Genomic DNA, 17416 nt, shown 5'->3' with positions numbered 1-17416 from the left:
ACGTCCCAGAATAAGGTTCAAGAAGTCGCCCACGTGAAAAGTGGGCCAATTTTTTTTTAACAATTTTTTTTAATCAAATTGCAAAAATCGATATTTTTGGCCCGCACTAATTTTTTTTAGGTTTTTTGGGCCATTCTGGACAAAGAAGGTCTCTTATAATTTTTCTCTAAAGTTAATCTTTTTCGAGTTATAAGCAATTTAAAATTTGAAAAACGCGAAAATGGCCATTTTTAAGACTTAATAACTTGGTTGAAAATTATTATTATGAAAGTCAGAAAGCAACTAAATCAAAGTTTAAAGTCTCCGCTACATGATCCTGAAGAAATCTGTGTCATGAATTTACTACTAAGCTGTTATTTTTAATTAAAAACAATGAGCGGTTAGATCGTATTGACGCGGTTGTAAATGTGAGTGCGAGCAAGATGCACAATTGGACTGCTGGAATGGCTTCTCTCTCGCACTCAGCATTTACAGTGGCCGCACACATGCATGGCGCTTATTATTTTTATTTAAAAATAACAGCTTATTAATAAAATAATGACAAAAATTTGTTCAGGATCTTGTAGGGGGGGGCTTTAAACTTTGATTTAGTCATATATTGACTTTCATAATAATAACTTTTAACCGAGTTATTAAGCCTTGAAAATCGTCATTTTTCGTTTTTTTCAATTTTAAATTGCTTATAAGTCGAAAACGATCAATTTTAGAGAAAAATTATAAGAGATCTTTTTTGTTCAAAATGGTCCAAAAAATTAAAGAAAAAATTGTTCGGGCCAAAAATATTGATTCTTGCAATTTTATTAAAAAAAAATTGTTAAAAAAAATTGGCCCACTTTTCACGTGGGCGACTTCTTGAACCTTATTCTGGGATGTCTCACGAATGTGATTATGCAAAAAAATCTCATGGGAATATTTTTCCCTTCGAACCCGCCGTTTTCGCCTTGTCTAATTCTACATTGTAGTTTTAGATACATGATACATATATATTAAGGGTAAATCCTAGTGTCAAAGTACGAAATTCATATACTTTTGTGGGAATTTTTAAAATAAAAACTACTGTACCAATTGTTTTGAAAATTTGCATGATTATATATTATAAAAAGAAGTACGGGAGGCGGCCCTGACAGTGGCATGATTATACCACGTTTTAAACCGCTCTGTTATTTTTCAACTTTTAAATGTAAAATACGGAACAAAAATTTGATATTCTTAAATACTATCAACAAATAATAGTGCAGTGTTGATGCCAATCGACTCAACCCGACGTGAGTACCAAAAAACCTTTATATAAGATATTAAAATAGTAAATATAACCTATATATCAAGTTCAACCTACTGGTTTTTTGGAACCGTTCGGAACTGATCCACGCCGGTTTTTTGGCCGGTGACAGGACCGGACCTGCGGCAAAGCAGGAAACAAAATAAAAATGACTTCAATTAACAACATGACTACTTCTACTTCAAATACACCAAATACACCAAAAAACACTTATTCCAATGTAGTAAATACGTTCAAACCCCCAACAGAGGACCAAGCAGTAGTACTCTCCAGTATAGAAGGCATCAAAATTCACCATTACATCGTAGCAATTGGATCACTGGTTGGTCCACGTAATGTCTTGTTTGCATCTAGAATTCCAAACAACAGAATATGTATCTACCTCTCTACCAAAAACATAGTCGATATGCTTCTTCATACCCACAAATATATTAGCATAAATGAGTCAGAAATAGAGATAAGAAGACTAATCACACCAGCACAACGACTTGTAATTTCTAACGCATGTCCTTCAATTCCAAACAATATCATTGAAACAGAATTACAAAAATTAGGCATTGCTGCAGTTTCCAAGATGACTTTCCTAAGAGTGGGTATGCCAGAAACCGAATATAGCCACGTCCTAAGCTTCAGAAGGCAAATATTTATTTCTCCCTTGGATAACACCTCCATTCCTGACTCCTTCAATGTATTTCACAATAAAACTTATCGTTTATTCCTCTCTATTGATGGACTAAACTGTTCTAAGTGCAACACTATTGGACATAACGATACAGATTGTCCCATCATAACAACTGCTAACTCCTCAAACGTACCCTCAGAGACCTCTCCAAATACTACACATGAAACAGAGGATAGAGGTCCTGAAACACAACAAAACATGGAAATGAACGCCAGCATAACTGAAACTATAGAAAACATAAGTCTAGCCTCCTCACCAAAAGAAACAACATCATCAAATCTAAATAATATTAATAATCCTGCCGAAACTGTAACTCTGCAACCTTCAGTTAATATTAACAAACAACCTACTCAAGTATCTACTCAAGTTAAAAGACAAATCTTATCCTCACCTGACATTGACCAAAATAACCCAGAAACAGACTCACAAATCTTTGCTGCTCCTATCACACATAAACTAAAAAAACCTAAAAAACAAACTAAAACCTCTGACGACGACATTATTTGTTCTCTAGAATTAATAAAAGACAAAATTGAAAACCGGTCACCCCCATTCACATTAAATTTTAATGAAATATGCGACTTCCTAGTTAATACTCTTCATGCTAAATATCCTGAAACAATCTCAAAGAACTACTCAAACGAACCTTCCGAATTAACAGATATCCTTAACTTTATTCATTGTTACTCTCACAACTCTAAATTAAAAAACAACATCACCAGATTAAAGAAAAAACTTAACCCCACTCACACATCTTCAACGGAAGAGACCGAAAAATCCGATGGATAAATCACTAATTCTTCAATGGAACCCAAATGGGTATTTCGCTCACCTCGAATCACTCAAACTACTAATTAAAAAATATTCTCCACTAATACTGTGTATACAAGAAACTCACTTCAAAGAGAATTCTGTAATAAACTTAAAAAATTATACTCCCTTTCTAAAAAATAGAAGTACAGAACATGCCAGTGGGGGCGTGGCTATCTTTGTCAGAAATGATATTGAAGCTAAGCCTATTAATCTAAATACCAATCTCGAAGCTGTTGCAGTTCAGGTCATATACAAAATGAAAATAAACATCTGTAATATATATATTCCACACCCACATGAGAGACAAATACAAGAGGTAACTAATTTACTACATCAGATACAGCCTCCACTAATCTTATTAGGGGATACAAACTGCCATAACACCACTTTGGGAAGTTCAAAAACAGATAAATGCGGGAACTTATTACAAAACACAATCAATAATTCAAATCTAATACTTATGAATACTGGGGAACCCACCAGGTTTAATTCCTACAATGGGAATCTTTCATCTATTGATATTTCACTATGCAGTCCATCACTGGCAACTATATTACGATGGAAGACACTAAAATACTTATATGACAGTGATCACTTTCCAATCATAATTGACATCATAAATGACAAACAAGAAACAACACATCCAATTTACCAGACGTGGAAAATAAAAACCGCTAATTGGGACCTTTTTCAGCAGTATATTGATGAAAAACTACACAACTTCACATTATATAGAAATGTTGACAAAAACATATCTACATTAAATAATATAATTATATCGGCAGCACATAAAGCTATCGGTAAAACAAAAACTTGTAATAGGACACCGGTCCCCTGGTGGAACGATCAGATTGCAAAATCATTATCTGCAAGCAAACACGCACTGAATATTCTTAAAAAACATAAAACAGATGCTAATCTCCTGGAATTTAAAAAACTTAGGGCAAAAACTCGATATTTAATTAAAAAAAGCAAAAGGGAGTCTTGGCATAATTATGTTGCCTCAATAAACCCCTCAACTCCTATCGAAAACATCTGGAAAAAGATCCGAAACCTTAAAGGATCAAACAACTACATCAATATTAATACTCTTTCTTACAATAATAATCTTATTACCGACAAAAAAGACGTATCTAACGTATTAGCCGATGTGTATCAACTAAATTCTAGTGATAGCAACCTAAACTCAAATTTCATTAAATACAAATATCATGAAGAATCCTTTAAAATTTCAATCCATGACAGCAAATCGCCCCTAAATGAAATCATAACTCAACAAGAATTTGATTATTCTCTAAATTTCCTTAAAAATACTACTTCCGTTCCAGATGATATTCCACCTATTTTCTTGAAAAATCTTCCAGAATCAGCTAAACTTATCCTCCTAGACCTATTTAACTCAATATTTTTCAATAATATATTTCCCAAGATATGGTGCCATGCAATTATCATCCCAATTCTTAAACCCAACAAATCTAAAGACGATCCCCTGTCATATCGTCCAATCTCCTTGACATGTAGTATGTGTAAACTAATGGAAAAGATTATAAATAACAGATTAGTATGGCATCTAGAAAACTCAAAGTTATTATCCCCCTATCAAAGTGGTTTTCGTAAAGACAGATCCACTACCGATAACTTAGTGTCGCTTGAGTCTGAAATCCATGAAGCATTTTTACACAATCAAAAATTACTAGCTGTCTTTATTGATATCAATAAAGCATTCGACACTGCATGGAAATATAACATCTTAAAAACACTACAAAAATTTGAAATTGAAGGTCACACACTAGCTTTTATACAAAATTTTTTAACTCATAGACAGATTGAAGTAAGAGCTAACGGTTATAACTCTAGTCCACGATCTCTTGAAAATGGAATTCCTCAAGGCTCCATTTTAAGCCCAACATTGTTTCTCATTGCAATAAATAACATCTTGGACGAAATGAGATTACCGATTAAAGCCAATTTATACGCAGACGACTTGATTATCTACCACAAAAGCAGAAGTGTGGAATGTGCTGCTGAAGTACTACAGAAGTTTTTACACACGCTGGAAAAATGGTCACTTAAAACTGGTTTTAATTTTTCTCCTGAAAAAACACAGTACATAATATTCAGCAAACGGAAAAATATAAAGAACGTTAATCTAACTTTAAATGGACATACTCTAAAAGAAACAAACGAAATAAATTGCCTGGGGTTAACTCTAGATTGCACCCTAAACTGGAAAAGCCATATACATACCTTGCAAAAACAATGTCAATCTAGAATAAATCTCCTGAAAATTCTCTCAAACCGTGCGTGGGGAGCAGATACACGAACCCTATTAAACTTATACCAATCACTTATACGTAGCAAATTAGACTACGGCTCAATATGTTATGATACTGCCAAAAAAACTACATTAAAAAAACTAAACTCAATTCAAACAACGTCACTAAGAATTGCTCTGGGCGCATTTAGAACTAGCCCAACCAATAGCCTTCAAGTATTAGCTAACGAACTACCTTTACACTTACGAAGGCAACAATTGTCATTAAATTATGCAACTCGTGTATCATCAAATCATCAAAATCCCATGCATTCAAATATCTTAAAACCTAAATCTATCAGTAATTACAAAAATAAACCTATGAATACACTCCCTTTTCATGAAAGATTAAAATTCAGTGATTACGACTGTGAGCAGTTTAGTGCCATCATAAATCCAACCCAAAATTTTCCCTCTTGGTCAACTAGTCCACCAATTGTAAATACATTCCTTACTCGCTATCCCAAAACATCCACTAACCCAACAGTAATACATCAATCATACCATGAGATAATATCCCTATATCCAAATTCTGAACATATCTACACTGATGCATCAAAAACTCAATCAGGACTAGCAGCGGCTTACATACATGGAACAGACCATTTTAAAATACGACTCCCTCTGAGTTGTAGCATATTTACTGGAGAAGCACTGGCTATTTTAGAGGCACTGAAAGTTTGCAGAAGAAAATCCGCACCTCATTACATTATAATATCTGACTCATTAAGTACACTAAAAGCTTTACAGCAATTGTATCCATCAAATGAAATTATAATGCTAATAAAAAATGAACTCATACTACTATCAACAAAAAACATAAAAATAACTTTTTTATGGGTGCCATCACACGTGGGAATCAAGGGAAACGAAGCAGTAGACCAACTTGCAAATGAAGCTGCACTAGATGAAAGCATCCCTGTGTCAAACATGCTAACAAGAAACGACCATAAAATCTCCATCAAAAAACATATTACCAGCTTATGGCAGAATTACTGGAATTCCACATCCAACAAATTAAAAGAGGTTATAGAAACGGTCGGCACCACCTTACCACTCCCACTCAAACGTTGTGAACAAGTGATAATAACTCGACTGCGATTAGGACATACTATACCAACCCATATTCACTTAATAAATAAAGAAGCCATCCCTTTCTGCCACAACTGCAAGATCCAAATTACTGTGAAACATATTCTGTTAGAATGCAAAACATACACCCAAGAAAGAAGGAAAAATAACCTCTCTACCAACATGAAGGATGTACTAAGCTGCCAGTTCAACCAAGTGCTGAAATATTTGAAAGACATTAAATTTTACAGTGTTTAATAGAATATGTTTAAGTTGTATAGGTATACATTGTAAGAAATTGACTACTTGTAATTTGTGTTTGTACCCCCTGCTAATAACTCTTAGTAGTTGATGCAGGGTCATTTTTGTTTAAATAAAAAAAAAAAAAAAGAAGTACATGTAAAACAATTTTCATACAAAAATATGGAAAATTAAACTATTTATGCGCCATCTACTGGCACCGTGAAAATAAAAACATAGCTCCACTGCTACAGTGATTGGGACTAACAGAGATCCTGAAAACATAAAATTTCAAAGTTATTATTGAAATATAAGTTATTTTCTATACCATCAACTAGGGGTTTTTTGATCGGATAAAAAATGTCAATTTGGCGGTTTTTGAAACTGAAAATGTTTTAGCTAATTTTAAAAAAAATTTAACACTTCATTTTTTTAAATTTTAATATTTTTCAAAACTCCTAGTTGATGGTATAGGAAATAACTTCAATAATCAATTCAATTTCAATAATCACTTTGAAATTTTATGTTTCAGGATCTCTACTAGTCCCAATCACTGCTGCAGCAGTGGAGCTATGTTTTTATTTTCACAGTGCCAGTAGATGGCGCATAATTAGTTTAATTTTCAATATTTTTTTATGAAAATTGTTTTGCGTATACTTCTTTTTATAATAAATGCTCATGCAAATTTTAATAACGATTGCTACAGTACTTTTTATTTTAGAAATTCCCAAAAAAAGTACCTGTATGAATTTCGCACTTTTACACTAGGATAGCGCCTTAAGTTCATTCGCCAATTCACAGATTGTTTTATTGTGGCAATAATTTTGTGTCATCAACTCTCGAATTTTTTAATTTGTAGAGATACATATAACACGCATCATTTTATTGAAATAATACAGCGATTCATTCAATTTGACAAGACATTAACCATATAATATAATGACGTTTGTTGTAGTGTCCGGCTGCATTGTTTGTGCAGCCTACTTGTCTCTTATCTTGTTTGGTTTTTAGCATTTACTTTACTTCATACTGTACAATTATTTAGTTGTCACTAATGTTTACGTATTTTAATTATCGTTATGACATTAATAGTAGGTTATATGGGTTATATAAAATTATTAATTACTTCTACAAATAGAAAATATATTTAAACATTTGTGCCACTGTAGTATGCGGTCTACCGTCGCGTTTCTGCTATAGCTTGCGCTCTACTTGTGCGGCTAACACATGACAGCGCTTAACGCCGCTTTTTACATGATAAAACCCCAGAGAACCTGCTAAACAAAACGCTTAACAAAACAAAACAGGTAAAACGCGGCGTTAAGCGCCGACATGTGTTCAGGCCCTAAGGCTATGTACACATGCGGGCGCTAAACACTGTGTTTTACCTGATAAACTCAAACGCCGCTTTTCAACCGCGTTTAAACCGCATGTGTACAGGCCGTAAACAACACCATAATCTTTTCTCAGAAGAGTTTGCACACAATCATGAAAGGCAGTAAATAGTTTGTAGGCAAAATGTTTATTGTTAAGAAGTAATAAATATTTTCAGGTATATAATATAATAGTAGTTATTCCTTTACTTGTATGTACATAACACAACACCACAATCTTCTTGGTTAGGGTGCCTGCATGACTTTAGCTAGAATCATGGTTTAATCATGAACTACATTTTGATAAAAAAACTTCTACGGAATTCGAGGTATTTCTTTGAATTGGTTCCAATCTTACTTGGATGATAGGAAACAACTGGTTAGAGCAAATGATACAGACTCTAGTCTCAAAAACATTGTATGTGGGGTACCTCAAGGATCAGTACTGGGTCCTCTACTTTTCCTTATCTTTATTAATGACATCACTAGTTTAAAAATCGATGGAAAAATCTTTCTTTTTGCTGATGATACCAGTATCACTTGGAGCAACTCAAATATTGCAACTCTTCATGCTACTATATCTTCTGATCTACTTACAATAAAAACCTGGTCTGACTCTAATTTACTCTCGTTTAACGTAGATAAAACAGTAGCATTATCTTATAAAGGAGCTCTTCAACCCTTACCTCTTAATAACAGCCAGATCAGTACCGTTGGTTCTGTAAAATTTCTTGGTATTTTTTAGACAGCAACCTTAAATGGTCCCTCCATATTAATTTGTTAAGGAAGAAACTATCTTCATCTTGCTATGCTGTAAGATCTGTTTCGAATGAACTCAATTTAGCATCTTCCAAAATAACATATTTTTCTTTGTCGGAGTCACATCTTCGCCTTCCTTTTTGGGGTTCTGGTACAGCTGCCCAATTCGAGGTTATTTTTAAATTACAAAAAAGAGCAATAAGATATCTGTTTGGCCTCAGAAGAACGACACATTGTATAATTTACTTCAAAGATCACAGAATTTTAACCCTTCCATCTTTATATATTTTAGAAACTGTTTGCTTAATTCGTAAACATCTACATACATGTCTTTCCACCAAGACCTAATCATGACTACTTCACGAGAAATTCTACCTTTGACGTTTATTTACCGACCCCGTCATATGAGTTAGTAAAGAAATCTATATTATATTCCGCAAAAAAACTTTACAACCATTTCCCTCTACAACTTAAATCTGCAGCATCTTTCCCCAAATTCCGTAAACTGACAAAAGCCTACCTATCCGAAAGACCATATTATGCAGTAGAAGATTTTCTTAATCAATAACTAAGAAATTACAGTACCCTTTGCACAAGTAGTATTTTTATTATGTATTATTTTTCATCTATATTTGGGTGTCATATGCAGCAGCTTAACTTTTAAACTTAATTACTAGGTAGACTATGCAATTTGCAATTTATTTAAATTTTGGAATTGATTAACTGTTTAACTTCATTATTATTATTTTTTTAATTTATACTAACGATTTATGTAATTTTAGTATGTAAATTGAATTGTTTTTGTTTTGTTTTCTTGACTTTTTGTAAGCTTTGTCGATAAAATTGTACAATTTTTCATGAAAATAAAGCATATTTCTATTCTATTCTATTCTATTTCTCTCTTAAAAATTAGGGTGCATGAATTTTTTCGTTAATAATAATTAGGCTGTATCGTTTTGTTAATAATTAGGTTACATATAATTTTTTTATATTTTTTTGTAAATAGTTGAGGTGCACCTTTTTTTAATAATTATTAGTCTCCTTTCAATTAAAATTTATTTTCCTCCAAATTTTTGTTAATAGGTACTTGTGAATGAATATTTTTTTCTAAAAGCGTTTTCTAGCATTTCACTATTTTGTGAAATCCTTCAGGAATTTTCAGATTCCGATCAATACACAATACACATCACACTATAATAATAGAAACTATATGCACAGGTAGAGCGCATAATATAGTAGTACCTAAACGTTTTTCTTTTTTGTTTGTTGTCCCCAAAATATGTTTTATTTTAAATTATATCATATATTTTGATATTAATGTAAATATTATAAATTATGCAAATATGTACTTTTTATAAACTTATTTTAAACGTAATTATCATTGTTACCGTATTTATATATATTTATAAAATTGCATATTACTAAGAATAAATTGTTTGTTCCAGATTACTCATACGCAACAACGGCAGCACAAAAAACCCAAATTGGTCCAGTTGGAAGATAATACTCACGGGGAATATCCTCAGGCCGTTCAAATTAACTACCAGGAATTCAACCCAGATAATAACTTTTAACAGCCGCCTCCAATTACAATCATCTGCATAAAAGAGACCATCCGACTCTTAATGCCGCCATAAAGTGAAACAGCCCAAACAATCTTTTTATTATCGTTTAAGTCACTGTGTGTCAGTTATGGTTAATCTTTAGGAAGAGAGAAGTGTGTCGGTAATTGAAAGTTTTTAAAATCGTCTTGATAACGTGATACATTTTGAGCCCTCTTAATTAATGTTAATTATATAATTTTTGATAAGTGTTTTGTGTTCCGTTCACGCGAGTTTTAGTTTAGTGCCTAAGTTAACCTTAATAAAATTTGTGTTTAGTTCAATGGTTTTAAGTAAACACTCTGTGAATAATCATGGATATAGCAAAAGAAAATTACAATCCCAATCCCAGGGATGGAGCCAACGTATTTTCCGTCCTCTTTTTTTCGTAAGTATTTTTTAATTTATTTTCGATAAATACAGCAGGGTTGTTTTGTTTTAAACATTTTGCTTTAAACAACTGTTTTAAACATTTTTTAAACATTTGTTTAGGTTTAAAACAGTTTTTGTTTAAAACAGTTTAAAACATGTTTAAACTGTTTTAAACTTAAATTAAACAAGCGTTTTTTTTTCATTTTTTTTGCGAATAATACATAAATATGAAAAAAAAAGAATGTGTGTGTACTTTGTACGCACGTAAGAAGTTATACTTCTATTATATGATTCCAACTAAATTAATATATGTACTTTAAACAGTTTATTTATATTTTATTTAAACATCAAAACTAATTTTAATACTTACTACTTTCCAAACATTTTTATTAAAACAATACCAAAAATTAAAAAAAAAATAAAAGAATAAAACACACAAAACATATTGAAAAAGGCACCAAAGAAATGATTTCTGAACAATAATTGTTGACAAAAATTTTAACTAAATACGCATTTTCTGAAAAAAAATATATAACAAATATATTCACAATCATAAAGTGTATAAAAAAAATAAAAAAAATAAAAACTTGCATTGGGATTCGAACCGGCGCGGCGTGCTTAGACTTGAAATCCACTTACACACACCCGTCACCCGACTTAACCACTTACACGTCATGTGGGAAGGTAGGCTAACTGAACGTTTTACTGTTTGACAGTTCTGAATTTAATCAAATTATGTAGTTTGATTTGTGTGTATGTGTTCACAAAGGGAATTAAAATAGTAAAATACAACAAAACATAGAGTAAGAAAACAATAGGTATATTATATGAAGAGTGGTAGAAATTTTGTTGATAATCAAATTATGTAAATTAAAACATTACCTACTAGTAGGTACATACACTTTCCAAATAGGTAAGTACCTATGTAATTTTTTATTAAAATACTGAAACATTTACAATTAAGTACGTACCTGTTGCTCTTAAAAACTATTTAAAAGGTTACTACAATCATAAACTTGCTTTTGTCTGTGTCGTCACACGAATAAAATCAAATTCTACAATCATAAACTTGCTTTTGTCTGTGTCTTCACACGAATAAAATCAAAATCTAATATACAATATTTGTTTATCATAACCTCCATATTGAACAAATTATTATTGTCATGTCATTTGAACACCCAATCAGAGAAAAGGTATAATGCGTCTGCGCCGGAAAGTTTTTTGATGAATTTGCGCATATTAAATTTCACTCCCATCGCGCCTAAAGAAGTATAACTTCAAAAATCTTATACGTATTTTTTATACAGACTTTGTAACAAATATATTATTTATTTATTAATAATGGAAAGACAACAAAAATTGGAAAACTTCAAAACATTTTGCATACAAGAGTTAATAAATTTCTCAAATTGTTTCAGTCTCATAGTAATCTTGCAATCTAAGTCATCAATTTTATCAGCCACGTAATCACTTATAGAATTAAGCTCTTTTAAAATTGAAACCAACTTAGCAGCTTTGACATTGCCTAGCCGGTTACATAGTTTAGAATTGACTAAAGCGTATGATGAGAAGAGTTTTTTTTATGTTGGATGAACATAGAACACCACCATGCCAATGGTCGTACATTAGATGTTTAGAAAATATATATGGTTTAAAGGGTACACACTTTGCCTGATAATCAGGCGCGGATCTAGAAACTCATAATAGGGGGGGGGCTAGACTTACCTCAAATACAAATATTATATTTTCCAGATTTAGCCATACGACTCACACTTACTCTAAGGATAAAATACACTATATAATCCCAGATACCTATGGTATCAAAAGGATTGATAGACAATTCACGACTATTAATCTCACTGGTCGTTCTTTACCATAAATATTAACCTTTCTACCATCAATGGGTAGGTACGCATGGATTATCTAGTAGTATAATACAAATTTTTATATCTTTATTGTATCGCAAATTTGAAACGTGACTTTTCATGAGATAAGGTTTATACCCAGTGTAATGTATTTGCATTTTAAACTATCATTTTTGTTATTCTTTTAATTGAGAAAAATATTTCCGTTGTTTATGGTTCCACCTGTTCCCAAACAAATGCGCCTGCAGATTATTTTTCAGAGAAGGGTGTTTTATTAGATTTTATGGCTTCTTTCAATTCTTTGGAAGCGGTTGTCGTGTAACTTAGTGTTGTACTGATGGCTTAAAGTTTAGAGTTAACAGAAAAAAATCATAAATAATAAAAAATACTTATAGACTAAATACAATAGGGGGGTCCATGGACCCGTTGACCCCCCCTGTATCCGCGCCTGCTGGTAATTAATAATAATTGGCAATGCTTCTGGATGTGAACTGAAGTTTCTACATATTCCGTGCCAGTTTTTATTTGCTATTGACTAAATTTATTTCCACTAAAGCGATGAGCAAGCAAACTTGTCAAGAAATGAGCCAGGATCAAAGCCATTTTCATAAGCTCCTTGACTTTATTCGTATCATTTACCAAAAATTCGCCATTTGCGTGTTCAGTCTCGAATGCTTGCAAAAGTTCTAGCCATATCTCTGTAGCCTCTCATTTAGTGCAAGTATTTGTTTGGACTTTGTCCCTCCACGGCAATATACTTTAATTTTTATAAATACCTAGTCTTAGGCATTTGTCTCTAACTATGTATCATTTACAAGCTTTATTACATCTTGATCAATACTTATTCTATTGTTTAGAGAAAATGTGAAATAATTTTGGCCAGTTTTTCAACTAACTTTCTAAGCATTCCGATAAAGTATTCCAACGAAAATCTTAAGAGGAAACAGTAGCGATCAACAGGTGGCGAAAACGCGTTCTAAGATTGCGGCTGTAATTTTGAATATTTTTTCGAGATATTTGGCACACGTATTCGTAATATAATAAAGAATGGCGGTACAGAGCCCAATTTAAAAAATATATTAATATGTGGAAATTACTCTGTAATTAAATACAATATTAAAAAAACGAGCCTGTACCGCCATTAAAAAGAACAAAAAAATACACTTTTTTCAAATAAACTGTTTTATCCGATGCCTAGATTTTGTGTCATTTTGGAACTACTAATGAAATAAAAAATTTTAGTAGTTCCAAAATGACACAAAATCTAGGCATCGCATAAAAAAGTTTATTTGAAGAAAGTGTATTTTTTTGTTCTTCTTAATGGCGGTACAGGCTCTTTTTTTAGTATTTTATTTAATTACAGAGTAATTTCCACATATTAATATATTTTTCAAATTGGGCTCTGTACCGCCATTCTTTATTATATTACGAATACGTGTGCCAAATATCTCGAATAAATATTCAAAATTACAGCCGCAATCTTGGAACGCGTTTTTGCTACCTGTTGATCGCTACTGTATCACCTTAATGCAATACAAGAGCAGAATCACCAGCTTCTCGGAATTTTGCGCTAGCAAAATGTACATTTCTGAAATATTTGCAATTTTTTGACACTCTTCTTTATTCCCGGCACTTCTATATCGTGGACAAGTAAGTTCAGAATATGGACTGAACAGCCATAAGTTATTATATGTATCTTAGTGCAGTCACTGAAGGTTTTCACCTCCGATTTCGTTGAACCTTCATCGATTTTCATGAAAATTGGTAAGTAGTTAGAGGATACCTCCAGCAACAAAGGTGACATGATGCAAACTTGAGGGCATCGGGTATTTTATCGCATAATTTGGCACCGGATTATTAAATTGTGACGTAGTCTAGTACTAAAAGGTACTCTTGTTTAAAGTCGGTACAATGCACAGTTTTCTACAAAAATCAATTTGAAACTTTTTCAGAAAAAGACGGTGTATTTTACCGACGTAAAGCAAGAGTAACTTGTAGTACTAGAATATCTCACAATTTAATCATTGAGTATCAGAAATGCTTAAAAATTAAAGACAACAAGTTATACGATAAAATAACCGTTGACCTACCCAAAACGGACGCATATGACCGGTACTAGAATTTCGCAACTAAGGAAACATAGTCCAGAGAAGTAAGATTTTTCTCGTGACACATCCCCCTCCAGGTCGAAACCAAATTTTTTGAGTAGTATGGGCATCTATATTAACAACCTTTATGTTTCCTGCAGCCGATTTTGATGATATACATAGTTAGACACAAATAAAGATCAAAAAACGCTAAATTTTCGCGTTTTTCGTCTATAACCAAAAGTTAAGCATTTTAAACAAATTTTGCACTTATTGGTTGTTAGAAAATTGCAAAATAAATCATAAATTTTGAGTTTTATAATATTCATAACTTATGTAAAAATAAACTTAGAACCTTCTTATTACACGAATTGCTGAAACTTCTGGTGCTTAAATTATATTTTAAATTTCACAGCAATTGGTCAAATAGTTTAAAAGTTATTTAATTTGTTTATCCCAAATTCATTTTTTTTGCAACACTATAAGTCAGAATATTATAAGGTTACGGTAAGACTTCTGACAGTTTATGGAAGAAGAACATTTATACTATGACTTAATTAAAAATAAAAATGACAAAAAGTATTTTTAAACAGTGTAAAATTATTTTGCAGAAACATGTCGATTTTTTGCTTACTTATAAACAATTAGAATAACTTTTTAACCGTTACCCGTAGAAAAATTATTTTTTTCATATTTGGAAAGACTGAATTTTTATACACATTTAGAAATAAAAACAATTGTCCTAGGACAATTAGGGACGAAGTTAGCCCTCCTTTTTTTTAATTTACATGTTTTTGTAAAATAATTTTGCAGTATTTAGAATTATTTTTTGTTATTTCTTTTAATAAAATTAATAGTATAAATCTTCTTCTTTCATAAACTATCCAAAGTATTAGTGTAACTTCATCATTTTCTGACTTATACAGTTGCAAAAAAAAATTAATTTGGGATAAACAAATTAAATACCTTTTAAACTATTTGACCAATTGCTTTGAAATTTAGGATATAATTTAAGCACCAGAAGTCTCAGCATTCCGTGTAATAAGAACGATCTAAGTTAATTTTTACATACGTTATGAATATTTATAAAAACTCAAAATTTATGATTTATTTTGCAATTTTCTAAGCAACCAATATGCCGGATTTATACTCAGATATTGCCACTGCTGCTGCCTTTGACGGAAATATTGCCCAAAATATGATATCGACGTGAGTGAGGTGTTCACATCAGTTCCTCGCCAATGTCCTCACAACTCATTACCAAACGACTCACAAGAAAGGAATGTGACAACAGCATCGTCTTGCTCCCTTACTCACTTGCCGCTTTACCGGCGGCAAGTGAGGGAGAGAGTAGCTGAATGTAAATACCCACTCGTATTCGCACTGCCCCTCTTTTGACTTCCGCCACAAAAACCGATTCTTTGGGTATGTAGGTGCAATGGCAATAGCATGACGAGCAGCAGCGCGAGTGAGCTATTTACACATTCACGCTGCCCACTTCCCTGCCCAATTCCCTGTCCAAGAGGACTGAGTATAAATGCGGTAATAAGGATAGACATATTCAGCGAACGTCATATTGAAGTTTTTTATACGATTTATGAGTTTCTTACTCTCAAATTTGTTTAAAATACCTAACTTTTTGGTAATAGACGAAAAGAGCGAAAATTTACCGTTTTTTGATCTTCATTTGTTTATAACTCTGTATATCATCAAAATCGGCTGCAGGAAACATAAAGGTTATTAATATAGATGTCCATACTACTCAAAAAATTTGGTTTCGGCCTGGAGGGGGTTGTGTCACCAACAGGATATTTTTTTCCTTATTTCTCTGAACTAACACTTTTCTCCTTCCGCCGTAAGCTCCTCTCTACACTCGAAACCAGTTGCGCAGGTGGTTTCACCTAATTTCCTGCTCAATTATTCTTGGATTTTAAAGATTTACTCAGTAGTTTCTTTTGATAAAGATGTGGAATATAATAAAGTCATTATCGTCATACAATAAAGTCATAAGTTTTTATGAAATATACAAAATCAAGTGGAATTCTTAGCATATCTTCAGAAATACATTAGTGTATGTATCTACCTATATATTTCTTCAATAGTAGACTTCATTTATACTGTTTTTATCGTGACAAGAATAAATTATACTCCAATTTGCATACAAACATAGTTGTCAATGACTGACTAACTTACAAAATACATATGATAAAGTAATAGATATTGAATAAACTCAGTAGGTCATGCCAAACTGTTTTGATTAGAATACCATTAGATGAATCTAAGTAATATTCACTTCCTTAATTAGTATTCATATAAGATAACTGGTTCTAATGAGTGATCAAGAAGACATATTTTTATCTGTAAAAAAACTAATCAAAGCAATAAACAGTTTTCTTGATTCATTATGGTGCAATTATTTATAGTTGATGACACTTTATATTTTTTTTATCAGTTAATATTACTTCTTGCGTATAAAATTAATATTACTGCTTGTGTAATTACTAACATAAATACACAGTTTTTTTATTAACTATGTATATGTTTGCATAATTTTTATCACCTGTAACCAGTGTTGCCAATCGGCGTATAATTATCCGATTTGTATATTTCTTTGAGCGTTGTCGTATCTTCTTTGTATCTATCTTTAAATAAATCGGATATCTGCGTATATTTTTCAGTGTATCTACCAATCTATTACAACAAACTAATAACAAAAATAAACTTATAAAACATCCGCTTCTCAGTCATACATTCCCAACAACACATTAATTTTCTTTGGTTTCACCCAAATTTCTATAAATAGCCTATAATTGGATGAATGTTAGCGACATCCGATACTTTTCATGGTAATTATCTAAGATAAGAAGGGGCAAAAGGGACCTGTGCGAATTGTTTTGTTTAGAATTTGAATGCACAAATGTTTCCACTAAGGCATATTGATCCAATTCAAATTTCAAAAA

The 17416-nt window shown here is 32.0% G+C and overlaps 1 protein-coding gene across 1 annotated transcript in view; it reads left to right on the top strand.

Annotated features, from left to right (window-relative positions):
- LOC114329884 (ATP-binding cassette sub-family C member 4) overlaps positions 1-17416 on the top strand; it is a 351864-nt gene that overhangs the window by 122673 nt on the left and 211775 nt on the right. The window contains exon 3 of the mRNA XM_050655875.1: positions 9977-10520. Coding sequence (XP_050511832.1) covers positions 10447-10520 — 74 coding nt within the window. The 5' untranslated portion in view covers positions 9977-10446. The remainder of the gene's footprint in view (positions 1-9976; positions 10521-17416) is intronic.

Source organism: Diabrotica virgifera, chromosome 7 (assembly GCF_917563875.1).
Source record: "Diabrotica virgifera virgifera chromosome 7, PGI_DIABVI_V3a".
Lineage (NCBI taxonomy): Eukaryota > Metazoa > Arthropoda > Insecta > Coleoptera > Chrysomelidae > Diabrotica > Diabrotica virgifera.
Note: the sequence above shows the minus strand (reverse complement) of the source record. Positions and strands in the feature narration are given on the sequence as shown.